Genomic DNA, 27,706 nt, shown 5'->3' with positions numbered 1-27,706 from the left:
CAAAAAATGATTAAAAATATATGACACGTTTTAAGTAATGTTAAAACAATAAGCGCCTTTGCAGCTCCCATAGGATGCTGATGGATTGAAGCCGTGTTTTTTCGCCGGGTGTGCCCGTTTGACGGGTCTAATTGGCTGGATGAGCTTGAGGGAAGCACCGCCCGCCGGCTTCTTCCTGTACATCGAGCCCGTGGTCAGAAAAGGAGGCCCCCCTTAGTCTCTTGGTGTCTGTCCTCTCGCTGCGGTGTTAATGGGCCCGAGCCACATGTGAGCGAGATTATCAAAGTCGAATGAAGGAGAGTCAGAACCCACTCCCTAAAAGAGGCTTCACATCCCAGAATTACTATTCCATTCATGTCCGACCAGATTTAAACTCATTAGACTCCTCTATTTACTCAGTCTCCATCGGCCCTAGTTGCACTAAAAATACCGTGGCCTGCCTTACTTTGGCACATTCCGTCATTGTCTGTGCACAGCGGGCCTCCGCGCCGAGGTGTTCCTCGGATGGCTCAGTGCACAGGAGACAAACGGGGGTGTGTGCGCGTGTGTTTCCCGGAATTATGAATCTACTCAGCTTCTCCATTGGAGTCCCTCTCCGAGTGCCGTGCTTATTGATCATTTATTTGAGCTTGTGGCGTGATAATAGGTTGATATTCACAGGAGTCACCGTACACCGCCACATCCGCTGCTAGGATGTCGAGCCCCCACACCCTCTGCTCTGGTGTAGTAATGGGTTCGGGTCTAGATTTCATGCTCCAGAATTCTATCACAGTCGTCACAAAGTGTTTAGAAATATGTTTTTGGCAACTTTGCTTATATTTTATGCCTTTCTCACGTGGGTTACTGTTAGTTTTTTTTGAAGGACTTAATGAAATCAGTAGGGGGAGTGGAGGCAGAGAACTTTGGATTCTGGGCAGGGAAGCCCTGATGGAGGGCTTCAGCTCAGCAGATGGCATGTTGTTGTGTGCATGAAAAATTCATGGTCAGGGGGACATGCAGCTTGAAAGTCCCAACACTACATTCCCTACATTGTCTTCTGTTGATCACGACGTCGAGTTGGACAATGGGATGTTTGATCCAGCACATGGAGAAACACATGATCTGATCGCAATCACACCAATCTGTACACTTTGATTTATGATGGGTATCGTCTCTGTTTGCTCATTTTCGCCTACCTAATTCTTTTCTTTTCTTTGGGGTTGTTTTCTCGCCCCGTACCCTCGTGTTGTGGGTGCCATCTCTCGGAGTCCTCAGACATCCTTTGTTATTCCCACAAACCCGGTTACTGAATAATTGAATAAGGTAAATGTTTAACATGTTTTTTTACAAGTTCCTCGCTGTGCTGTTGTGAAGAGCCACTGTTTGTTGGGTCTGGACGAAACACTCGGTCGCTTTGCTTGACAATGGCGCGTTTCCATAGGAGACCGCCCCGCTTCCCCCCCCCCCCCCCCCCCCCCCCCCCCCCCCGTCTTCTTCTCATTCGCGCCGGCTTGCTACAGCAGCTGCGGCACAACGGCCGAAAGCGCCTTCACGCGCCAAGAAGAGTGACTTTTTGTTTATCTTGACTTCTGCTTCGCTGTTTATTCTAGCCGAAGCTGCATTTGCATCGACCTTGATCTCCCCCCCCCCCCCAAACGCCCGGTCCCCTCTCTTCTCCTCTCCACCCAGAACCTGTTTACACTCCTCCCGCCCCTGGTGTCACCTAGGAAATCGCCCGATCATTCCACCTGGTTAATATTAAATGGCTCCTGCAAGGAGATGTGTTTGTTCATAAACACAAATCCCCCGCTCCTCCTGTTTACTGTAGCCATGGCAGCAATCACTTATTAAACAAACAGCTGCTTTGTTTGCCAGCGCGAGTGGTCTGCCTGTAGCCCGTACAAGGCCTGGGAAGAGCTCGAGAAAATGCTTCTGTGTCTCATGTGGTGCAGGGATGAAGGTTTCCCTTTTTTTTTTTATTTTATGGAGGTATTGCTTGCAAGGGGTGGGGTGTGTGTGTGCTCCTACTTTATTGTCGCAGCAGTCTGGAGATATGCCCCGCTTATCGGTGACTTGGTTGAAGTGGCTGACGAGATTACACGGTTGTTTGGTCTGACTGTGCAGTCTGCTTTTTGGCAAAGTGTCACCCCCGCAGTTCGTCGCACTCCGCAGAGAGCGGACGGGGGGTTGGAGCGAGAGTCCCGGTTGAGTCTTTTTGACGGAGTTGGTTCTGATTCTGTAGAAGTCCCCTTTTTCCACAGATGATGCAAGTCTCGCCCATTGGGGGGGGGGGGGGGGGGGGGGGACTACAGCTAGGAGAGGTTGTTGGGATTTTCTGTCCTGTGGATATTTCCAACAGACTCGGAGCAGTTTGTCACCAGCGACGTGGGCTGTGATAGTGGATTTTTCATCTTACGTCTGGGGTCTTTCGACTTTTCCCCAGCACCAGGAGCCAAAATACGGCAAAAAACCCCAGGACTCTTAACAAACCTTGGGAAGCATGCTGTCGTCCCTCCGTCGGTGCGCGCCGGTGCGTTGTGTTGTCTACTTTAGCAACCAAGCCGAACCTAAACAGCTCTCGGGTGAACCTCTCCCCATTGTCGCCCCTCCTCCTCTGTGCGTCTTTATCTCCCACCCGAGAAATGTTGTGCCTTTGTCGTGGGCCTGTGTAAACAAGGGCTGTGTGAGAACCCGGTGAGTCGGAGCAGGTGGCCGCCGAGGCTCCACTGTCACGAGCATTAAAGGACAACGGAGCACGGAGAAGGGTCAGAGCGCAGCCGCGCGGGGCCGACCCTACCTTGAGCGGACCGCTGGCTTGTTCCAGCGGCCGGGGCAGGCACGACATGGGGACAGGCCTTATATTTCCAGGCGAGGCAGGGTCGATGAGCTCTGGCCGCCGGCTGTTCTTAACCTTCAACCTGTGCGGTCAGGTGGGAGACACATGAGACTCTTGTTTGTACTGTACTCCTCATGTTGGAGGCAGGGGAAACAAAACAAACTGTAAACAAACAGAAACTCTGACCTTTTATTTTTTTATTTTTTATTATCCAGTGTTTTTCCAAACACTTGTTTTGGTGTGCAAGCAACCCCCCCCCCTCCCCCCTCCAAAGAACAGAGAGGCATCTAATAATCAACAGCACAGCCAGTTCTTTTCCTACAAACCATTGTTGTCTCGTTTTGATCTCCTGGAATTTCCATTATTTTCTTTGGGGGTTTTTTTTTTGTTGTTGTTTTGTTTTTTTTGTGGGTTTTTTTCAAACTTCTCTCCAGCTTGGGAAAAAACTAACAGACGCTGACATGCTCCATTATTAATAAGAAACATTATTTTTCTCATGTCTCTTTTTGTGTGTTATGTTATGTCGAAATGTTAGGGGTTTGGAGCATGAATATATATATGTTTTCTTAACCCCAGTAACTGCACCCCTTTTAGCGGGACACTTGACCCATAATTAAAGCTGAATTTTAGCATGTTGTAAAAATGGAACGGATGGGGGGGGGGAACCTCGAGCTTTTTGAGTCATCGTGGAAAAGGCTATCCCCTGGGCAAAAAGTGAAAATAAATAGATGGACAAACAGACGCAGAGCAAGTCACATGCCGACTCGGCCGGACCTCAGCTGATGACGGCGTCCGTGCCTCGGCGCTCCACAGATTAACATTGTTATCAGCACTACTCTCTCTAATAAGGCTCTTTCCTATCTGCTTGATATTTATGATGGATAATGCCCATTTTCCATTTTCTTTTTTTTTCCTCCCAATTTTTCCGCTGTGCGATATTGCAGCTTTGAATTATTCTGTGGTAAAATTAATGGGAAGGTAGATTTATGGGTTTCATTTGTTTGTCAATTCGAAAATTAATTGGGTGTTAATTTTAGCCATCCCCTCATCAGTGCCGGTTCCAAGCATGCGCGCATTACTTTGCATTCATTGAAGCTTTTCTCTCCTTTATTGTGGGTCACTAGTTTTGCATACATTAAAATAGCCCTGCGGCTCATTCCCTTGATTACTTTTGGAGATGCCATGCATTTGGAAATTTACGCCTTTCCGTTATAATTATGAAAATTTTGCACGGAATGACAGTGCATGTATAATAGCCATTACTTCCTTTCCTTTTATGTAGCTTTGGAAGGAGAAAAAAAGGAAGAAAGAGGGCCCTGTTTTATTTTTCATGTGGAAAAATGTATTTTTATTTGAAAAATAAATGGGGGTGAATAACGTCAGCACATGGTTTATTTCAAATGGCATTCAATTTCGCCTGAGATGTGTTTCTAATTGGTGTCTCAGAAGCGGAGGTGGTACAAGCTGGAGCCTGTAGATGGAGTCGTGGCTGGCTATAACCCATCCCGCAGTATTCTTCTTGCTCACCCCTTGTTTAGAAAATCCCATTATGGAGGGAGCCTGTGCCAGACTTGAGGGGTGAGCCGGGTCAACATCTGTCTGGAGGGAGGGAGGAGGAGGAGGAGGAGGGGGTGGGGGGCTCTAGCCCCGGCCCAGAGAACAGGGTCTGTAGGCCCGGCCCAAGCGGCTCAGACAGGCCCCTGAGTGTGGGGGCGTTGTGACACACAACTGAACCGGCACAGGCCACAGTGTCAGATGACTCACTCGCTCATGCTTCTTGCATAGCGGCGCTTCTCCGGGAGAGGAGATGTAAACCATGGTGCACTTTGGGTTTGGGTTTTGTTCCGGTTTCTGGTTTTAGCTCACTGTAGCCCACAACTGCTGCCGCTGATCCTGAAGCTGGGAGACCGTCCCTAAGAACCATGGATTTAAAAGAGCAGTGCCTGTTATAGCGCTGTTTATTTTTTAATAATCCCAAGTCTAGACTATTATCTCACCTATGCTCTGTAAATATTCTTACGTGACAAGTTGTCAACCTCAATTTCCTATCTGTCAGCCTGAGTGTGTGTCCCCGCGGTGGCTGGGTGTGTGTCTGCATCTTGTTTAGACGGGGATCTCTGGAGACGCGGTGCCGCTGCAGTTGAGCACATATTAACTCGCGTTGGCCCTGCTATTACACGCCTTAAACGCAACATCATAAATCTGCATTTAGTTCCATTTTCACCTCCTTTCATGATGAGGCCCAGTGTTTTAAAGGCATTTATTCTGCTTCATATAAATAATTAATCAGCCAAGTTAATTCGCTTCTGCCCGACTTGGTCAGCTTCATTAACCACACTGGGATTGGGAGGCTGGACGCAGTGCACCGGTGAGGCCTGTGACCAACACACAAAAGCTCTAAATCGCTCCTCTGATTTTGAGGACTACATGGCACAGATATGCCCTAGTGTCACACTGGCACTCATCTCCAGAAAGGCAGAGGAGAGTAGGGGGGGGGCAGGTCTGTCTGGCTTTTGAAAGCCAACCGCACAAGAGAAGACGTAAAATATGATATGTATTTAAACAAATTAACTATGCAGTCACATTTAAAAATGATTACTTATGTCATATTTTTTATACCTCATGCCAAAAGCATGCAATGGTACATGAAACTACGCCGCCAATATTTGTTTGCTATTTTTTCGAGTTCAGATTAAGTTATGAAAGATGACAAATTTCCCAACTGCTCAAACGGGTTTATTGACATTGAGACGTGTATTTTGGTGTTAATTGAGCACCCCTGAAGGACTTGACTGTTTTTTTCACTCGGCCTCAGATTGGCCTTTTTTTTTCTCATGGAGATCCTTTGGCAGGCCTCACACGGTCGCCCTGTTTCCCATTAAAAAGCCATTCTGCCGCGGTTCTTCTGGGAGCCATGCGAGTAAATATATCCATTTCCATAGAAAGTGTTTTGTTTTTGGAGGTCCAGTGTTTTCTCGGGCTCCTCTGCTCTCACTCAACTCAGGTTGTGTGCTGGACCCCCAAACCCCTTCCACCGCACCCCTGCATATATATCCCACTATGGCAAACAAAAACAAAACTTGAGTCCCGCTCGCTTTTCTTCAGCCCAGCGAGGACACCGGAAAAGACAAAACAACGGTGCAGTTCATTACTCTGTGGAGAAGCAGTCGGCGAGAGCGTGTGCGTGTGTTTTTGCCACATTGCATATGCTGCGAGCGAACAAACAAGTCGCCGGGAAGCGCAAACCAACAGAGAAACCTGCATTAAAAGTGAAATTGTGTGGGAAGGATATGACAGATGTTTATATTTTGGCCCAGTGTTGAAATGCGACCTCGCCGCTGTGTGTTTTAACAGCTGTTCCTCTCCGTCTCTGTCCCCCCGCCCCCCTCTTTCTCTCTCTGTGTCTTCTGTCAGGTTTTTAAGTCATGATGCAAGAATCTGGGACGGAAGCGGCGAGCAACGGACCAGCCAGTCAAAATGGAGGCTCAGGCATGGAGGGCGGGTCCAGGGAGGGACGACCCAAGAGTGCCACGCCGTCAGTGGAGGTGACGGCAGCCGACCTCCTGCATCTCCAGCAGCACCAGGTAGACCGGTCGCCCCCTTTCACACCTGCCTTCACTTTATTAAGCCATGTCAACAGCAGAGTGTCACTTAGTAAAGTGCCACTTAATATTTAATTCCATCTCAAAGTACATCTAGTACATAAACACATTATTATTATTATTTATGTATATTGAGGCCCGTTCTGAATATTTAAAGAAGGGGAAGTGCTCTCCCTCTGTGATTGTGTTTGGTTGCGAACGTGTTTATTGTAGCATGCAGAATCTGCATTTTCGGTGAAATATTCATAATGGTGTTCTGACATATTTTAAGTGTGTAGGTGCCGCCGGATTGTGTAGACAGTTAAGAAACCGTGACATCCAACGGGATGACAGCATTTTCCTCTGGCTCATTGTAAACACACCTCACACTCACAACTAATGCCACACTTTTGCCGCGTTAACCAATGAGACGTAGGGATGCACGTCGGTGGAGCCCCAAAACATTTTCGCCCCTCTCCCGACTTGAGGCAAACAGACAAGCTTTTTCTGTTGGTGTCGGCGTTGTGTGTGGCACACGACAGTGCGTTTAAGTGAACAACATTGAAAAGATCAACGTGTCATCCGCTATCTCGGTCTATCCGACAGGGCGACCGGGGTTGTTGTCAGGAGCTGTTTGGTGATGATGCACAGGCTCTGTGCCGCTGTCTGTTGTCACGGCACATCCATCAGGGAGGGCAACAACGCCACAACACGGAGCAGCACGCTGTAGCGCGGCGGGGACGTGGCGCCGTAACGAACAGAGCCCGCGCAGTAATTCAGCCTTATCGTTCCTCATCTCTCCGCAGAATTGTCGTGCCATTATGATATTGTGACTCTTATGATGCGCACGTCTGTTGTCAGAGGTGATGATAACGCAGCAAATTCATTCGTATCCTGGGAGATAGGAGAAATATTGTTGTAAATAGCTCAGCAGTTTGAAAAAGGCATCTGATTTGGTGTGATATACAGGTTAACACATATAGAATTATGTTTAATCATAGTTTAGAAAATCATTCATTTCACATGTATTGGTCTGCCTTACAGTAGGTATGACTTTAATAGTAATTTGAACTCACAAGTTGTTACCCCTACATTGTGATTAGTCATAATTCTCCATTACAGTATGTACAATACAGGACTAAATGACGTTTAAAGGGGCAATGAGCTATTCTAAGGCAAAACACATTTTGTAAAAATCTGCGAATATTTTCTCACCATCCGCTAGCCGTCGCCTTTGTGTATCTCGCAGGCCTAGCTCTGTTCATCGAAAGAAAACAAAATGGTGCGGACCGCACCACACAACAATGCAAGTGCAGACTGTAAACATCACCCGTCAACACCTTAAGAGACGTGCTAGTGGGTAGCGCTGCAACTCCGCGGTTCTGGCCTAGTGGTCAGTGCGTCGGACTACCATACCAGTAAAATCACAACAACAACAAAGAGAGAAACAAGATTTCTCCAAAATCACTTACTGCCCCTTTAAGTTGCCGTCGAACCAGAGGCCTCTGTTAATCACACTTTTTCAGGGTCGTCAGTGGGAGAGCATTGGAATAAAATAGCAAACAAGAGGTGTTAAGCTAATCAGCAAATAGAAGGCGTATGTAAGCATGCTTCCTGCTCCTCTGTCTCGGTGCTAGGCCTTTAGGCCTTTCCAGATCTGCTCCAGACCCCCGTTCCCACTCCCCGAACTCACCTCCAACCCATCTTTTCTTTTTTCCAGCTCAAAATGAGCATGTCGTCAATGAGAAAATCACAGCCATACTGAATTCATTACTGCAGTAGTCACACAAAACCATGGATAAAATTTCAATAACTGCAGGCCACAGTTGAGTAAACAGTTGCGCTGAAACTTAATTCCTGTTGACTTTTCCTTCATTCTTTGCCAGGGGCACATTCTGATTCGCTCTGCAAAGACAACAGGGTTACAACTTTGATGAATGTATGTGAGGCAGTAGAGAGAGAGAGAGAGAGAGAGAGAGAGAGAGAGAGAGAGAGAGAGAGAGAGAGAGAGAGAGAGAGAGAGAGAGAGAGAGAGAGAGAGAGAGAGAGAGAGAGAGAGAGAGAGAGAGAGAGAGAGAGAGAGAGAGAGAGAGAGAGAGAGAGAGAGAGAGAGAGGTGTCATGGATGTGCACTTGACACCAAGAAAGGATGGAAATCAAGCCTCCCCGCTGGAAGAGAGCTAGTCGTTCAAGCATGGTCCCTGTTCTCTAGTCATCCAGAAAGAACTGTTACTCTCCAGGATCTGCCCTGGCATTTACAGGAAGGAAAAAACAAGCAGCAACTCTGTCTTTCCCATTTCAAAGAATCACAGACACAATACTCTGCCCTCTGCTTTCTAACTGTGGCCAAAAGCTTATTGCTTTAAGCCATTTGAACAAACCCACTGGTTAATTTCTGTGGCCCACGGTTGGAGTTGAAACAGAAGGAGGCGTATTAATTGTTGTGTGTGATAAATGGTGCATGGCTGTGGACGAAAAGGACTGGATGTCTCACTCTCCGCTCCTGACACCGAGCTTTGATAGGCTACTTACCAGGGTAGAGTTACTGGGAAGGCGGGCAGGCACTCTTTTTATTCTCCCATTAGACTAACCCAGGATTTTCACTCATGCACCATGAACCATGTTAATTGTCCCCAGGGAATTACGAGCTTCGCTCAATTACTTGATAACTTTTAACTTTTGCCACATTTCACAGTGTTCCTTTTAAGTTTTATTTGCAGCCCGCACTAATACGACTCTAACTGACACACTGACGTGTTTTTCTTTTTTCTTTTTGTCTTTGTTCTCCACAAAACATCCAAGATGCTATTATCCCTTTAGGTTGAGGCAAAAATCAATCTGGAGTCTTCTCCGACTCAAATGTCTGCGAGTCCCCTGAGTGAGCAGGAACAACAAACCTGGCCGTGGCATATCATTTATTCTTATTAGGGAACATAACTATGAAAGACAGTCCTCATTAATAAAGATGGGGGATGAAATAATTGTAATCTGTTTGATCATCTTGATCCTGACAGGGGAATTCATCTTGTGGACTAGTCAGATTTAGTGGGAAGTGGACCATAAGCTTGATTTAAGCATCTCTATTAGTAAGTCAAATACTGTTTGTTAAGAACTAATGGTGGAGAAAAGAAAAAAAAAAACAGTCTGTTTTCTCAGTTCACTTTTTGAGGAACTCCAGTGATGTCCGTTGTGTTGTAATGGTGGTATACGTTTGGGAGTGCTCATAAATGTTGTTGGGAATCTCGTTGCTTATTTTTGCGTTGTGCCTAATTGTTTGCAGCTGCTTATGCATCATTTATGAGTATCTTCTTTCTTTTTTTTAGAACATACATTCAAAACGTACTGTAAGGCCCCCCCCCCCAAGACTCGGAGTGTGTTGATTTTGGTGTTGTTTGTGTTGCAGAAGTTGTGGTTGTTAACGTTATCCACATGAGGAAACGAAGCTACTGTGGGAGAGAGAAAACACGACCGAAGCAATAGCATGAAAGAGCTTTTGCAATAACCTGTTTTGTGATTTGCAATGTCAAGGATTTTGCAACAGGAAGCTCTGTTGTGTAGCTGTTGTAGTCAAACAAACACATGGGTGACAATAATGATGTTGGGGGCTTTGTAATCAGTTTTGAAGATGCTGTCTTGAGGACATTCAACTCCCCACATGGATTTTTACTGTGATGTACTGTACAGTCATTTTATAACATCGCACATGTTTTACCATCCCAGCCGTTTCTTCACTCTAAATTTGGTTGAACTGATACAACTGTGGAGCATTAAATATTAATATCCTGTCTTTTAGAGGAGCCCTTTTAATCAAGTTAGATCGAGTTCTAAAATACCAACTTGTCTCTTCCTCTCAGTGATACTGTAAAAATATACCCTAACAGAATCATGAAGGGGGAAAAATAATACAACAGTGATGAAGAATTTCTCTTCTTGCTTTTAAAGCTCTGTTATTTATCACGAGATAAGCCCGGCCAAGTATGGATATGTTTGTTTTTTTTCTTCTTTGGCTCCTGCCTGCGTGGCTGAGGTGTCCGCCGCCTTGCGTGTATAGAGAGGAGAGAGTGACACGCATCACGGTGGCCGCAGAAAGAGCTGAGCGGGCACAGGTTTTTCTGTTTGCATAATGCAGGGCTTACACTCTCCCTGGTGGAGGCCTGAGAAGGTGGAGATGCACCGTCCCAGCCGCCGTCCTCGAGCTCTCATAGAAGACACGCACGCAGACATGCATGTACACGCTCCAAGAGAACAGAGGCCCCAGAGGCCAGACACGTCAGTGTAGGGCCTGCTGGTTTCTGGCGTCCCGTCCACATTATGGGCCAATGGTCAGATTGAGGAAGTTCACAGAGGAGGCCATGGAGCTCTTTCCTTCCATAGATCTCTGCTAATCACGTGTACCCCGCTGCTGAGCTGAGGGCAAGAGGGAGAGAGAGTTGCTATACGCCTGGATTGAAATACATACAGTGATACTGTGTTTCACGAGGAGGGCGCCGCCTTATCGCGGTGCGTTTGAATTGAATTGCTGCCAGTATCTCGGTATTTGCTCTGCTTCGGAATTATATATCTGTGCACTGCAGTGCTGAATATTTGACGCGTGTGTGTGATAAAAGCTTCTTTGCTTTTTGACCAATTGCTGCGGTGCCTGTGTGCTTCCTTCTCTGAGCCTTGTCATCTAAGTTGTGCACTGTGCAAGTGTGTATCCTCAGAGAGTCCCCACAGTCTTACTGTGCATACTCCTCCATCTCCAGCAGCTCTCAGGTATCTTCATGTATAGTGTTCATATTGTCACAGGAGGCCCGAGCACAGGCTCCGACTTATTGGAAAATCTGGCGGGGAAGGATAACATCGGTGTTATGACACTGCATATTGCCCCAAATTGCTTTATTGGTAAAATGATAGTGCTCGTCCAATTTGAATAATTTTATGGAATCCCTCACAGAACGGTTTAATTATGTTATCACACAACTGGCAACATCTGTCTTTATACCACAGCACATGACAGTTTTATTACAGGCTGGATTTCTCTGCTGGTTCTGGCAATTGATGTGTGATCTGATTAATAATCACACAGATGGAGGTGAAAATTGAACAGTAATGCGCCGCAATGTTAGAAAAAAAGAGGGGGAAATAATCATTACAGTGGGGGAAAAAACACAGACTGTGTCAGGGAAAATATCAAAAATATTTTACCAAGTCTCAAGCTTCTCTCATTTTGGAGCATATTGCTTTTTTTACATGCATTTTTTCTATGTTAGGAAAAAAAATATTTAGTCTAGGGGCAACTTATCAAATCCCTTTGTCACTTGAGTTTTGTCAGTCAGGTTTGGGGAGGTAAACCACCCAGCACCTCTCCTTTGTCTTATGGATGTCTCCAAGACAGCCAGCCCATGAACTCATCCATTTTGTTGAGTCTACCTCCAGCCACCGCTCTCCGACCGGGAAGAGATGAAGCACAGGTTGCATCTGTGCCAGAGCTCATAGTTTAAAATAGTAGACTGTTGCTCGGGTCGACATCCTGTTTACATGCCCTGCTTATGTGGGCAGCAGGAGGGGATCACGGGGGTTGTTTGACACTGTGGTAATCGGAATGGACACAGAGAGAAACACACACTCACACACTCATCTCATCACTGCACAAAGGAAGAGATATAGAAGTTGAGTGCATTGATAAGTAATTTTGATTTAATTTTAACTAATTTTGCAATAGAATATAATATAGATAATTATAATAATATAGATATTAGATAATACTACATCTGAAAATACGATTTATGTATAACATCAACTTGCATCCTGCCTACCGTCTTCATGTTGTTAACAATGCAAAGGTAATTTCTTAAGACATCCATCCCCACTAAAACAAAAAGGAAATAACTTAATATCACCTTCTCCGTCCTCTTATTATTCAGTGCAGCCAAACACACACAGCGTAGTTGTTCTCCCTGTCAAAATGTTCTCCTCCTGTCACGACTGAACCAATATTTGATCACAGCTCATAAGTGCTAGCTATTAACCAGGACCTAACAGTAATTCCCGTGCTCCAGAACTGAGATGTAATTCAAATCTCATATTTCATGCCGCCAACTATTTTGACAACACTGCATACATGTAAATGAGACCTGTATGGTACGATGCGTTTGAAGTCACAAAGAGTTACGCAATTTGTGTCTGAGCAGACATATTTTATTGTTGTTGAAAATGTTGAATGTGGAAAAAATGGTTGCATGGTGTAAACACAGTCAGACAAAAGCGATTCCGCACCCTCAGCCTTTAAGGTTTAGATATACCTTGTGTCCCCGTGGAGAAGTTGTGGATGAGGAAGTCTCTCCGGGACGTGTGCAGGTACAAATGCCTCCCTTGGAAAAAGATGCGAGTGCATGCTGGTATCATTAGGAAGAGCAGAGTGGTTCTCATTGTGTGGCGCCCGGATGGTCTTTGATTGCCTAGGCCCGCGTGTGTTTGTGCTGAAGTGGGCAACTCTAAACTTTGAGCAGGTGTCTCGAGCAGCTGGCTGGAGGCAGACAGGGAACACGTCTACGTCAGGTCCGTATTAAATGGCTTCGCGAGAGGCCTCGGCCAGCAAGAGGACTAATGCATCCTCGATGTTTTATTTAAACATTGTGCCAACAACTGCTTGTGAACGGTCCGCCTCAAGATGCACACACAAATCCTCGCACAAGCAACCCCCCCCCCCCAACCCAAACACTAACACGCACACCCTCACAAAGGCACGCAGAGTAATATTTCGCTGTTTAGCCGAACAACTTGTGTGTTTAGTGTTGTAAATAAGTAACCGTTTTAACGGGGCCTCGGGAGACTGTGGCTGGGAAAGTGCACGCTCAGACACGACTGGCTTTAATAGCCATTGTCAAAACACTGTTTAAACAAAACCTTTCTTCACCCGATTGGAATGTTTACATTTACTGGCATAATAATGCCTTTTTAAGAGGAAGCCATTCTTTTTCAGGGTAGCCAATCTGACCCAATTTATTAGGGATAGACTTAAGGATGCACAGTTCCTCTTGGGAAAACATTCAAGCGCAGGGCCTATTCATTTTTAATGAGAGCACTCCTTTAAAAACTTCATAGAATTAATATGTATCAGTGAAGTCTTTTCCTGTGCAGAAAACTTCAGGGTAATTAATATTCATAGGCTGTGCTTGTTAACACCCCCAATGCTAGTGCAATGTAGATCCAATTAACATAGAATGGACCCCAAGGATTTGGGCAGATAAGGGTTAAATGAGCTATTGAAATTGAAACCGGGGCCGTCGCCACTTAAAACACTTATTTGTTTCACTAAGCCCTCATTTTTGTTGCAGATTAAATGCATTTTAACATGTAAAGGTAGAGTTTCCTTGAGCTTGTGCACTCACTCACTTGTATACATGTATGCATAGAGGTCATCAACTACTCAACCCGGCTAATGTGAAAACCCTGTAGTGAGTCTGAATTTTATATCTTATTCATAATCTCTCGGTACAATGTGGTAACGGACAGCCAGGTACATCCTTGGTGTCAGCCTGTGAGGCCTGGCCAGGGTGGGAGCCGGGGGCAGGGGGGGGGGGGGGGGGTGCAGCAGTTTCTAAGTGGAGCTAGGTGATGGTAGCAAAATACCTGTTTGCCACCTGCAGCCATTTGTTAGCACACGGGCTGCACCTATTGCTCCCCAGAGCATCCTGACACAACAGTGCCCACAGCGTCTCAGCTCCACAAGGACTCCCAGTTAAAGACCAGATTTAAACAGGTGACCTATTTCTCACACACGTCTCCAGGTTTCACTCTCTCTCTCCACTGAGGTTAATGTGGCAAACTAATATCATATCAGAGAAAATTGACAAGCAGATTGAGAGCAAATGCATTTAGGATGAGAAATGCGAGTGAAGACTTAGGAAAGAGACCCTATAGAGCCACTGACGACATGATACAAATGTTTTTCAAGAGTTGAGTAGTAGTCTTCACGTTGAGTAAACTGAACCTGATGTGCGAAAATGGTGGAGTGGCCCTTTAAGAGCCACAGGAAGTAGAAATAAAAACATAATTTATAATGACATCACATGAGTGATGAATGTTGAATATGTGGATACTGTACGTAAATGTGAATCATGATTTTTTTTAAATTCCCATATCCCATATTTAATCGAAATGTGATTACAGCCACTTCATTTTTGTAATCTGACTACGTAATCCAGATTACATGTAATCCGCTATCACCCAACCCCGAATACGTGTGTCAATGTGTTCGTTAATGGACAGAATGTGGGTGTAAAATAATCAAACAGAATCAATTGTGCACCCCAGTGTCTGTTGTGTCATATCGTTTGGGTACAAAGTGTTATGATATGTTGCACACAGTTTTCTCATAAATCCCAGAAGGATTCAAATATCAAGACAATGTTTTGTGCCATTTTTCTGTATCGAGCCTTGGATGGACTTTCGTGCTCGTTTAGTCCTTTTTAACTTTATAAATTATCATCACACTCAGAGAACTGGCGGATAGTTGCCCCTCAGTCTCTGGTTAAAATTTCTATAGGAGTATAACACAAGAACATAATGTAATATAGTCTTGTATATTATAAACGTGTAGAAATTTCACTTACAATTACAGCACTAGTGTATAGTGCATACCTTCTTTTCTATGATACAGAACAACCCTGACAGCTCGGTTTTTGGCACGCAAGGTGGAAAATGATAAACTGCCGGCGCCGATGATCAAATGAGCCTTCATTCAAGTAAACATGCATGGACAGCCCCACCGTGTACGGGTCTCGTAGAGTAAATTTGATTGTTTGACGTGCATCCACCCATCAAAGTATCTACCAGTGATTAATAACAACCCCCCCCCCCCCTGCACGTTCGGCAGTGACATGGCCTCTATTTGAGAGAAAAATGGCACAGGTCGGTATTCACTGGTGAATAGCTGTATACCATTTAGAGAATGATATGCCCTGATGGGATGTCTTGTCATAAATAATAGTGATGGCACCTCTGCATCCTGTGAATGACATGTGCCATAAATACTTGGCCCAGGCCGGAGACAATGGTTCTTATAAATCCTGGTGCAATCTTTTTCTCTGTACGGAAAAAAAAAAAAAGGATATATATTATTTAAATGGACAATAAAAACAAATGTTTCTTTCCTCCTCAGTTGGTGGCAGAGCGACCTCCGGAGCAGGACAATGTGTGCCGCTCCCCTCACTGTGGTCTCCGACGCGCTGTTGTTATTTGCTTGTTTACAATCTTTGACATGATGTAATGGGATGGCTGTGAAAGTACTAGCCAGTAAATGGCACAGAAAATAAGACAGTCCTTTATGTCTCCCCCCCTGCTCTTTCCTCCAGCCCCCCTCCTTTTTTGTCCTTCTTGTTTTTCCCCCGCAAACAGGGAATATGTTCTGCATTTGACTGAAGGAACATGAGCCTTGAATATAAGTAACAGTTTTTTTTGCATTAGGTACTCCCTGGAGGTAGGGGGGAAATATCATGTCCCTGCGTGAAATGTGAATGTGAAATCTAGCAGAAAGAAATATTTATGACCATTTTCTGCTTGATTAGAGCTGGATGACATGCCTTAGGAGACAGTGAGTGGACAAAAGGCAGCAGCGCTGCTTCTGGGCACATGTTCGAGAAAGAGTTGTTTAGGGAGGAGGGTCCAGTGTGTGTGTGTGTGTGTGTGTGTGTGTGTGTGTGTGTGTGTGTGTGTGTGTGTGTGTGTGTGTGTGTGTGTGTGTGTGTGTGTGTGTGTGTGTGCGTGTGCGTGTGTGTGTGTGGTGTCTCTGTGGGTGGGATAGAGTTGGATGGGGGGGAGGTTACGTTTGAAGCATGGTAGAGGAAATTGAGTAAGTCCAACAGGAGTGAACTTGGAGGCAGATGCTGAGCACAGAGATCAATCACTGGTCCTGTCCCTTAGATACAGATGATACAAGTAATGTCTTTCAGATGTCAATGCTACATTTAACATCTGAAACACTAATATAATGGGTATACACTGAGAAGTAAAAGGACGCCAGTATCGGCAGCACAGCCAAGCCATGTGTTTTGATGTGTCAGTAACATGTTCACTCCTGGCACCAATTTATCGACCAGTTTCGGCAAACTGGGATGTAGTCCAAGTTGTAGTTGACTGTTTGGCCGCAGAGTTAGTCAGCTCCTCGACACTGATTTCACTGTGACTGTCCGATGTCAAAGAGAACACACTGCCTGGTTTGCTTTTATCTATTGATATAGTATTCTTTAAATAAAACTACAGTTCTACAAGCCAAATACATTTGGTCAAATCAACCAACATCCTGTTTCTACAAGTACACTGTCAAAATAAATCATGTGTCATTTATCAGCTAATAACTTAAACCAGGTTATGTGAACCTACCTCTGTCGCTTTTTGCAGGATACATCCTAATGCAGTATTTAATTATGAATTAATTCTACGCTTGTCTCATCAGTAAATAATGATTATTGACTAATAACAACCACCTACAATCAGCTGAACTGTCACCTTGTAACCCTTTTTTTTGTTTTGGGCTTGTCATTCTTATTATTTAAATTATTTGACTTGTATATGTTTCAAACCTCACGTGTGCGCACTCGAGAGGTAATTGTGCAGCGTCCTATTCAATCTCTCACAGCAGCATTTCAAAGGCAAAAATTGTCACTTAGAAACTGGAGGGTGTGTGGAATACATCCCTCTGTCAACCATAACGTACATGTACACCTTGTCTGCACATTAGCATATGTTATGCTCACCACATTATATTAGCATAGATTGCATGCGATAATGGCGAGGGCCAAAATACAAAGGATTATACAAGGGCCACATATGGATAATTGGGTTGTATGGAAATATACTGTAACTGCACAGGACACCTGGTCTGAGCAATTATGCATTTGCAACTGCCGTCAGTGGATATGCATCCCATTATGGTGCTACATGTTATTCAGTGTGAGCGCGTTACTGCATCATCAAACAGTGTGTGGAGAGGTGTCTGCACCTATTCAACACAATGTTGAATTCCCGCAATTCCACTTTGTATGATACTGTTTAATATTTTGGATGGTCAAAAACATACAGACTCTGTGTCGGGCCGGGGACAAACACCTCTGTAATCATCACCATGTTCAACAGGCTCATCATTGTTGTAGCGCACCAGCACACGTGCCAACACATATAAATAATCAGATAATTACTGTATTGATGCAATTGTCGTCCTTGCACAAGCAAGCCATCTTTGGCAGCAGATTGATTGTGTTTAGATGGAGCCAGTGACAGCGGAGAAGCCACAGCTCTAAGGAGCCATTTCCATTGGATTAGAGAGGTACAACTTTGAGAGTATGATTAATTTTTCAATTTCTCTCCGCGGATATCTAATAATTGTGCCCATAGATAGCCAAAGGCTCTTATTAAACATTAACATGCAAGAGAAAAGTTAAAATCAGAAAGATGGTATTTTGGATTGAATAATGTAAAATATCTGTAGGGCAACAGGGGAAAGCAGCAAACTAGTCCAGGTTTATTCTTCAAATGTTTTCCAACCACCGCAATGTCTACTCCTAATTACTGAGCTCTTATCTGCACACTCAACTATATTTATTTTTCCTCATTGCTTAATGCAAATTTCTCTTAACCTTTTAATAACATGTACATGTCAGTAATTTTTAGAAGGAATCATTAGGAATGTCAGTCGGACTCTGCCAGGATTGTGTTTTTAATTGGTATGTAACTCTACTGGACTGACAAGTTTTTATTTTTTAATTCAAGTTTTCGATAATTAATGTGCGGCTGTCTCAAGCATATAAATGCGTGGTTCTTTTGATCTGGCGGAGCACGGCGGCGTTGCGAGGCATATGGTTCTTATTAAAAAAAATCAGCATGTTATCTCCCCGCTTTCCAGTAGGGAGACCCTTTGCCTTTAAGAAGCCTCGGAGGAGGTTCCACTCTCAGGTCTCACTGCTTCCCTCTCTCTCTCTCTCTCTCTCTCTCTCTCTCTCTCTCTCTCTCTCTCCCTCTCTCCCTCCCCGTCGTTCTCCGTCTCTCTCCGTGCTGTCTCCATCACTCTGCTCACTTCGACGTAATATCATCTTCATCTCAGATACCTGTGGCACAGGGGAACTGCATTTGTTGATCAGATTTGGCTTGGCTGACGCCTCCTCCCCAGAAAGTTATGGGGATATGCGTGTAATGCTTGCCTGAGCCCAGCCAGCGCCTGCTGATTGAGTGATCCTGCCTGTCACAGGACAAGATAACCGCATCAGTAAATACTCTGTCCTCCGCAACTACCAGGGGCAGCGATGCACTCCACAAGCACTGATGTGCTGATTTCCAGCCTAGACGCGGTGTCACGAAAGCTAAAAACTCAAATCGTGATACATATTTAGTTCGTCCTCTTATCACTCCTTTTCCCGTCATAGCTATGAAGGATGCACATTTCATATTTAATACACAGACACATTGTACCAGCTCTCTGCTCCTCCAGAGGGAATTCGGACTCAAGTTGCAGTTAGCTTTTCTTCCCAATTTGATGAGGTCTCCAGCCGATATCACACCACCACACTCCGGTTTCACAATGTGATCTCTTGATATTCCCCTCTCTTCAAAACACCACCAGCACAGAAGACGGATTGAATTAGCTATTTGGGCCGTATTTATCTCGATCTGAGAGTAATTTGGCGCGCTCTGTCTTAGCACTCGAACTCAATGAAAACAATAAATGGTGTCCTTATCTTCTGGAGTGAAATCAAGATAGAGGCAGGAAGCTGTGAGTTATTTGTGGTGGAGGTTTTTTTTGAGGGGGAGTCTAGGGGCAGGAAATGGACACCCCTCTCACATTACCTTTCGCCATACAGTGGGAGAAGACCGGAGAGGCAAGAGGGAAGGGTTTTTTAATCAGCAGAAAGCTGTGCCTCTGATATAAAAGTGTCAAAGATGTGCCTTGCCCCTGCAATGAGTGAAATCTGGTCAAGTCTTGTGTTAAATTGAAAACTGGGCTGCTGGGATTTGGAGGTGAGGGGACGGGGGACTCGGTGGCGGCGGCATCTTGGTCAATTATCGCAGTCTCCCGCACTCTGTTCCACTGTGAAGGCCTCCTCTCCCTGTCTGGCCCCCTCTACACAACCAAGTGCACGAGAACATTGAAAAAAACAAACAACAAAAGCAGCGGCTTTTGAAAATGGGAGAATGTTTCTGAAAGAGACTTTCCTCCACCAAAAAACCCCACCAGTTTTTGAAGCAGTGTATCACGACGTACGTGGTCGTTTGAAAGAACGCAGACCTCTAGCGGTAGTTATTTACACGGCCGCTAGAGGTCAGCGGTGGACCTGGTAAATCCGTCAAATTCGTGTGTTTCGCTTACATTCTGTAAAGTAATCGTGCGGATTCCTCTGCCATGTCACCCCAACCCAAACCATCACTCTGACCTTTATCAACCATGTGTGGGTAAAGCAAATGAAGGCCTACGGTGCTCTGAGGCGAAAAGTATTTGTGGCGAACGTCCTGTCACCGAGATTCACAGTCCGTCGTATGAGTTGGAGGACTTCGTGATCATTCTTCTCTGAATCAAGCATTTGGCCCATAAAAGAACTGCTGCATGTGCCTCTGTACCTCCCGATGCCCTGCTTGTAGGGGCATCGCACTTAACGCTCACGCTGCAGCTGCATGTCCCGGCATATCCTAGCCGCCCCTCTGGCACGAGAGAAAAGGAGCGCTTCCTGGCAGGTGCGATGTGGGGAGCCACAGCTCCTGCCTGCTCGCCGACTCGCCGCACATACAAAGAAGGATCGTGACCTAGTGCAAGAAAAGAAGAAAAAGAAAGTTACCCACCTCTCTATTTATACGTGTATGCGTGCAGCCTATTTTAACCACCTGAGCGGGGAGCCAGGAAGCCAGCACTTGCCCCACATTTTAACCAGATGTTTAGGAGGGGAAGACTAGCCCTGCAAGAATCTCGCAATCACAATAATTATCTTTATGGGGTGGATGTTTACAAAGTGTTAATGTGATACTGTGCAGGCGGACTAACTTGAGTCTGCTTTCATGTGCTAAACATGATAAACGCTTCTGTCTATTAAAGACTCGCACCTTTTTTACTTTATATGGGAGCGATACAGTTTATACATGTCTTTATAGCTTTCTTCAAAAGAGGGCGAAGAGCATCTATCCTCAGCCATGACCCCCCCCTCCACCTCCCCCCTCCCTTCTCCCTGCAATGAATCACGAGGGACGGGACAGACAGGAGTGGATGCGGCCTCTTTGATAGACAGTCAACGAAGCACTAGCAGTGATTTGTGGCCACAGGGAAACACTTCAGCTGTAACCTGTCCTTTTGCCAAACATTCGTATCATACAGAGGCAGAGGTGCAGGCGGTTGTGCATATTTTCATCATGGTTTAAATTCAGCAATCAATTTTTGATTTCTAATACGATTTATTTATTTATTTATTTATTTATTGCCTAATTGGCCAAGTCAAATTGGAATTTACACTATGTAGGCTGACATCTGATATCATTTGCTTGTTTTGCTTCAGGGGAGGTTTTCTTTCTTTCTTTTTTTTCCTTAGCTTTGCCACGCTGTAGTTTGACGGACGTTTTCTCACAGGAATCAGTGTTTAATTTGAATAATCACAAAAAAGTGTGTTCCTTTGGTTTGCGGGGACACTGGTGTCCCGGCTGAATAAAGAAGTAAATGAGGGGAAGAAAAACAGGTAATTATGCTGAAGCAGCAAATGAATGACCCACTGACCCTTAGACCTAATTGATTCTGTGGAGGCAAATTGTTTTCATCAGCCATTTTGATGTGTTTTTTGTTAAGTCTATGTTCGTGCTTTTTTCAATTTTTTTTTCAGATGTAGTTAATTGGCTATGTGAATAACGAGTAGAAACGCAGAGGGAGGAAATCTGTGTCTCCTCCATTTACCAGCAACGCAATTATAATTGGCGGCTTGCACTTTGTGGAATGATGTCACATCCTGGAAGAAGAGCAAAGACTTCACCTCCAGCCAGAGTCATTATGCCCCACAATGCTTTTTAGCTTCATTCACTGTTTTTAAAAAAAAACTAAAAAAACATGCATGCATAACATTAACTGGCTGTTTGGTGCAATAGCTTGGCTTGTTGTTACACAAATTATGCAAACGAATCAGAGGGAGAGAAAAAAAAAGTCTGCAGCAGCTGTGTGTGTTTTTATTGTTCTGCGGGTGTCAGCCCTGGGTCAGGCCGCCGACCTCACGAATACGTTACAAATATGTGGCGGTCAGCGAGTGTATGCCAAGTGTACGGCGTAGCTCTGCGTGTTGCGAGTGCACCGTCTGGGTGATGACATGTGCTACTTTGCATGTAAATTCTTTTAGCGATTCACCTCCGAGTGAACCTACAGAGAGTGATTCTGGCGCTGGCTTTAAAGACAGAGGTGTGTTTTTATGACTAGGTGAGGCACGTCCTCTCCAAGGCCCTCAAGCAATGTATCCCTCTACCCTCCCCTTTAATCACTGTATCAACCGCTCTCATAAACTCCATGAGCTGTGTATTAGTGTGTGTGTGTGTGTGTGTGTGTGTGTGTGTGTGTGTGTGTGTGTGTGTGTGTGTGTGTGTGTGTGTGTGTGTGTGTGTGTGTGTGTGTGTGTGTGTGTGTGTGTGTGTGTGTGTGTGTGTGTGTGTGTGTGTGTGTGTGTGTGTGTGTGTGCGCGTGCGTGCGTGCGTGCGTGCGTGCGTGCGTGCGTGCGTGTGTGCGCCCACGAGCATGTGCCCTTCCTTGTTTCCCCCGTTTTTTAAACTTAATCAGCAAAAATAAAAGCCGTTGTAAGCTGGCTCATATTAAAGAGGTGATTATTGGTAATAAATACTTTTTATACATACTTATTACGGAGGCAGTTTTCTTCCCGCGCTTAATGAGAGTAATTTGATTTGCTTGAGAGATTACAGTTTCCCAGAATTAATGCGGCAATCCCCATTCCAAGATAGAGCGAGATCTAAGATTCTTCACAGGTCGTGTGCTGCTAGATGCTCCCCTCTCACATAGCAGCTAATGGAGTTGAACAGCAGTCTGTCATTCCCCTGCCCACCACCCCAGCAGCTCTATAGCCCACATGCCCTTGGTTCCTGCAGTGCTTGTTGTTTGGTCTACTTCTGCCACCTGCGTTTTGCTTTAACCTCTTATTCACACCAACTGCTGCTAAGTGTCTCTGTCTGAAAAACCTGGGCGGCGATTTATTGTACACGTGCATCAGTGAAAACAACATCTGGACAAATGACTCAGTCAATTGCACTAAATCAAATGGCATCCAAGTTGCATCGGGATGGGCTAATTTAACCATAGTTCCTCCCTCTGCTTCCTCATTTTTTTCCCGCAGTGTAATATTCCCATCACATGTTTATTCGAGCCCTCCGAGCTTAGCGCATAACTTAATTTGAGCTGCGATCATCTTCTCCCGCGACGTTCATTGAAGCCTGCAGCCTGCAGGTCTCAGCGCCTAAAGCTGAAGGTGGCTCGGGCAGATTGAGGGCGGCCAATTCTGTCACCACAGTGCACTCTGCATGTTAATTAAGGTTTAGAAAAGTGCTTACGCTCAATGGACTTTTTTTCCTTCTTTTTTTCCTGTGACTTGTTAGTCCATAAACACTCCAGAACAAGGCTGAAGTGAAAGAGGATTTGTGAAATCGGTGAACTATGAATGTGGCTGGCCAATCTAATCTCAAGCCCCGCGCTACGAGTACCTAACATTTTATCTCTAGAGTAGGATACATCAAACAACTGGAGGTCAGGTATTGTATTAAAGCTAAAGGAAACCGGGTGTCATAATTGTGTTAATGGCATTTCCCTCAGTTCCCGAATGTGGCACCAAATGTTTAGCATTTCCCTGCTCCTCTTTGGTCTTTATTAGATCTATTAAATACTCCGATCTGGACTATTGGCAAATGTTTTATTCAAGTTGGTGAGGGAATAATGTCGTTCACTAGGCTTCACCACTGATGTTTGATTTTTTTCACGGCCAGTTCACTTGAGAGAATTGTGACCCGCGGAAGTTTAGAGCAGGTCACAGCTCTTCCGTTGTCGGCATTCGTCAGCGACAGGTCACACCAAAGGTAAAAGTAAAATGGCTGAAGCTTTGGGTGGCTAACAGTCTTCTTGGTGAAACTACCTGGCAGTTCTAACCGCATGTACATATGGGGGTTGGACGTTGGGAGGCTCCTCCTGTCAAAGTTGTTTAAGGTCACCTTAAACGCAGAGCTGAGGATTGTTGAAGGAACCTCAACTATGTGCTTTTGTTGTATGGCATCCTCACACCGTTGGCATTTGCCTATATGAAACATAATCCTGCTCATCAGAAAACTCTCTTTTAAGCTGTGTTGTGATGCTTTTTTAATAACTCTATATGCTTTAAAGAATACATTAAAAAATCATGGATGTAGAAGTGTTTTATTGCCCTTAATTAGGACAGTTGTTGCAATTTTTGTCAAGACTATAGAGAGCGTTTTCATCCTCCCCTGGTTTCTTTCCCCTCCACACCTTCCTACCAACTCAGTGAAGGTTGATAACTCCTGGAAGAAAAGAAGAAGGTGAAAAAAGAAAAAGAAAAAGTGAGGCCCACCATGTGTCACATCATCTGCCTGTGAGACGGTAATACATTACTGTCCAGTGTGACGGGTGATGTGTCTGGACCCTACTGGAGATTATTCCTCTTTATGGCCGCGGCAATCAGATTTTTTTTTTCTTCCTTTTGCCTTTCTTTATTCCTGGCGGCATAGGATCATATTACCCATCTTGGAATGACTTCAACAGAGACACTGCTATTCCCAGGGAGCTGTCTCTCCCCACTGCAACTCAATCCATAGCCAATTGGACTGGCCTGTGATTTATAGAAAATCCTCTCCTTCTGAGGAACTCACCTTCCACACACACACACACACACACACACACACACACGCAGGGAATTCTCCCTCGGCAGCTCATGATGTGTTAGGTCTCGGGTCAGGACAGTTCAAGGCGGTGAGCATCAGTGGGAAAAGATGTACAGTCGCAAAAAACCTCACAAAGACTCGCCATAAATCGTACGGTTGTTCCAAGACGCATAGAACCGTGGCGGGACAAAGAAGAGAGGGTTTTTTTTGTGGTTTCTTGATGACATTAGTGGGAGATGATGTTTGTCTGCTCTTTGGGCAGATGTCATTACACATCCATCTTCACGGGAGCGGTCCAAATTCGCTCTGGGCAGTGTCACGCTTGTTGTCTGCTTCACTGATTAGCAGGGTTATTCATCAGGACGAGCTACTTTTGCATCTACACTGAGATAATCAACGTGCCCCGTGGTGCAGTCAGAGGAGTGGTCAGCTGACAACACGTTACGTTTAGGCGGCGCAGTGGAAACCGTCTGATCTCCCCTTCCCTTCCCATGCACCATACTGCGTGCAGACTACATTCATTTATATTCACCACAACTAAATTGGAAGATTTAGGGGGTTTTACGGGTCCAATTGCGGAAGTCTCCGGTGTACAGACGATGTTGAGTCCTCCCGTCCATGAGACCAGGGCAGATAGATCTTCCCATTCTAAACAATATCGCTCGAGCATGATAAAATCTGCTCACACTGCTCCCGGTCTCACGCTGGGCTTTTGGAATCGCCCGTTTTCCCAAGCACAACACTCCCCGCTACCACAGTGATGCAACACTTCCACCAAAGGTGCAATCGGGAGGAGAGTGTGTGTGTGTGTGTGAGTGTGTTTTCTAACAGTCCATCTAAGTACCCAGCACAGTTGGCAATGCCTCCGCTTCTTTTTCCTCCCACTTTATCAACTTGACGGATATTATCGGCGTGTTCAGTAGTGGGCATCCCGAGGCATCATATGCTCAGAACAAAAAGCTAAGGTCAGGGAGACAGGGGCTACTGAGATCCGCCTGCTGCTTTGTTCCCAGATCATTTGTGCTCTGCCTGCTTATTTCTTTATTACTCTTCTTAGCTGATTTTATCCCCCTCTCACTCTTATACTTATTTTTTTTTCCCTCCCTTTCTCCATCTGCCTCTAAATGACACCTTAGCAATGACTTCTCCGCCGGCTGATTTGCCTGTGTGTGACCTCCCTCCTTCAGTGGAGTCGTTCAGTGCTGAAGCAGAATGCCTGGCTCTTGGCGGGCAGACATAAGAGAGACAGTGACACGCGGCTGTGCGCTGATAGACTTTCCACTGGAGTGGATTAAATCAGCATCAGGCTAGTGGAGCTGATTACCCCAATATGAAATTGCAGTATCTTAATGGTACATATTTTCATGCGGCAGCCCAGTTGCCTTTCATTTTGCGGCTAATATGTCTATTCTTATGAGTCATTTACTTCTTTAATTACCTTTAGCAGCAGATGCACAATGGTGTATTAATGTGAATGATTTTTACTGCCACTTTATCATACTGAGCCCGCGACGTTGAAAGGCGTAATTGAGGCGGAAGAGCGACTCGTGAGGGAAACAATATTTAGTTGACAGCTCCTCTTGTACTCTGGGAGGGTGTTTACGCGTTTACACCACACTAAAGCTGTAATAAACACAGTATTCATTTAATAATGGCAGCGTGCGGAAATGCTTTCGCTGAGATCTGCTCAGTTATTGAATCATCCCAGGAAGTTGTTTGGTACAATCAGACGACTCAGAGCACGCGTGTGCATGCCGTCGCGCGGGTTTTCATCATTTTGCCTTTGCATGCGTTTTTTCGCGGGTAATGAAATAAGTGTTTGCAGCCAGCAGGAACCCTATTTGTCCCTCTTTCATTTGCAGCATGTGCAACTCTGACAATCCATGTCATTTGCATGTGTTTGTGACTGTGTGTGTGGTGTGTCTGTGTGTTTTGTCTGCAGCTTGTGTACTTTCCTTGGTGTGATTTTTCTGATACCGACCGCTCTGAATAGAGGCCTTCTTTAGCCATCTGTTGTGAAGCTGCTGGCTAAGCAAGGCTGGGGAATCCAAACAAACGCCGAGCACACAGCAAACGGAAGCTGTCAGGCCCGGCATAGCTGAGCTGACCTCGCCGGGCTTGGGGTGGGGGGAGAGGGGCCGGTGACCCCTCTGTACCAGGCTCCGAGCACCCGAGCCGCCTGGTTGGGGCACTGTTTACCCTCCCCTCTGCACCTCCTGCAACCCCCGCCTCCCCTCTGCTATATTTGCCCCCCCCCCCCTCTCTTTCCATCTCCGTTTTACCTCTCTTTTCTCTTTCGCACTCTTATTCTCTTCCTCCATCTGTCCGACCCCCTCCTCTCCCGCTCCTCACTCCACTCCCTCCATCATCAGTCCTGCTTCACAGAGCCCTCTCCTCTATCTCCCCTCGCAGTTAATAACTTTGCTCTCGTCTTGTTTTTCCTACAGTCGTTTTTTTTTTCCTTTAAAAAAAATACATTTGTCAGGGCACTGCATTACCTGTTATGGGGAGAGCGAGTATGGGGAGGGGGTGTCACAGAGGGAGGTGTGCTTGACAAAAAAACAACATTTTTGTTAAAGTCAGATTTTGTCTTATGTAAGTGCACACACTGCCTTATTGTTTAAACTTGGTTATTTGAAATGTTTAGAGTTGTCATAAATATTAATAGATTAGTTGAAAAGTGCCGCAAAGGAAGGGAATCTAATGGTTTGAAGTGGGTATAAAACATTGATTTATTTATGTATTCCACATGAATTAGTTTGGAAATCTAAACACAGACTGGAGAGTGTTGTTGCGAGGGCCCCGTAATGTGCAAGGTTTGAGCATCGGTGCCCTGTTTTCCATGTGGAGTGGCTTTTTTGGAAATGGCATTAATTATATACTTACTGGGAAACCAGACTTTTCCTGCTTTGCATTGCAGATAAACGTCCTTATCACCGAGGAAAAGAGGAAGGTGAAAAAAAAAATCATATTAATAAATTAATATAAATAGACATGATCCTCACTGCTAATCCGCTAACATGTTTAAAAAATCACCCCCTGGAAAAAGGAAACAAAAACACATGCATTTCAATTAAAATCTCATTATTCCAAGTGAATCCTACAACTATGTTTTCATAGTCAACACCTGTCCAACCCCATATCTGCTATCAGTCATCTTGCAGGGAAAAAAGCTTCTGACTACGATAGCTTACACTACACTACATTAGCTTAAAGGGGCAGTAAGTGATTCCAAAATCAAAACACTTTTCGTAAAAATCAGCAAAGATTTTCTCACAGTCTGCTAGCTGTCGGTTCTGTGTGTGCGTCCAAATCTGGGTTTGGACTCAGCCCAGGCTCTGTAAATGGAAAACCCCATAAAAGTGGTGCGGACCGCACCACACAACACTGTGAGCAGTGCTGCCGGGTGGCTGCAACGCTGCGGTTTT

General features: G+C 45.2%; 1 protein-coding gene across 15 annotated transcripts in view; it reads left to right on the top strand.

Annotated features, from left to right (window-relative positions):
* Positions 1 to 27,706, top strand: part of foxp1b (forkhead box P1b) — a 152,683-nt gene that overhangs the window by 63,971 nt on the left and 61,006 nt on the right. For all 15 annotated transcript variants that reach the window (XM_047332984.1, XM_047332996.1, XM_047332992.1 and 12 more), the window contains one exon: positions 6,230 to 6,399. In XM_047332984.1, the coding sequence (XP_047188940.1) occupies positions 6,241 to 6,399 (159 nt within the window). In that variant the 5' untranslated portion in view covers positions 6,230 to 6,240. The remainder of the gene's footprint in view (positions 1 to 6,229; positions 6,400 to 27,706) is intronic.

This window comes from Scophthalmus maximus, chromosome 6 (genome assembly GCF_022379125.1).
Source record: "Scophthalmus maximus strain ysfricsl-2021 chromosome 6, ASM2237912v1, whole genome shotgun sequence".
In the NCBI taxonomy this organism is placed as follows: domain Eukaryota; kingdom Metazoa; phylum Chordata; class Actinopteri; order Pleuronectiformes; family Scophthalmidae; genus Scophthalmus; species Scophthalmus maximus.
The sequence above is the reverse complement of the archived record's forward strand: the minus strand, read 5'-3'. Positions and strand labels throughout refer to the sequence as shown.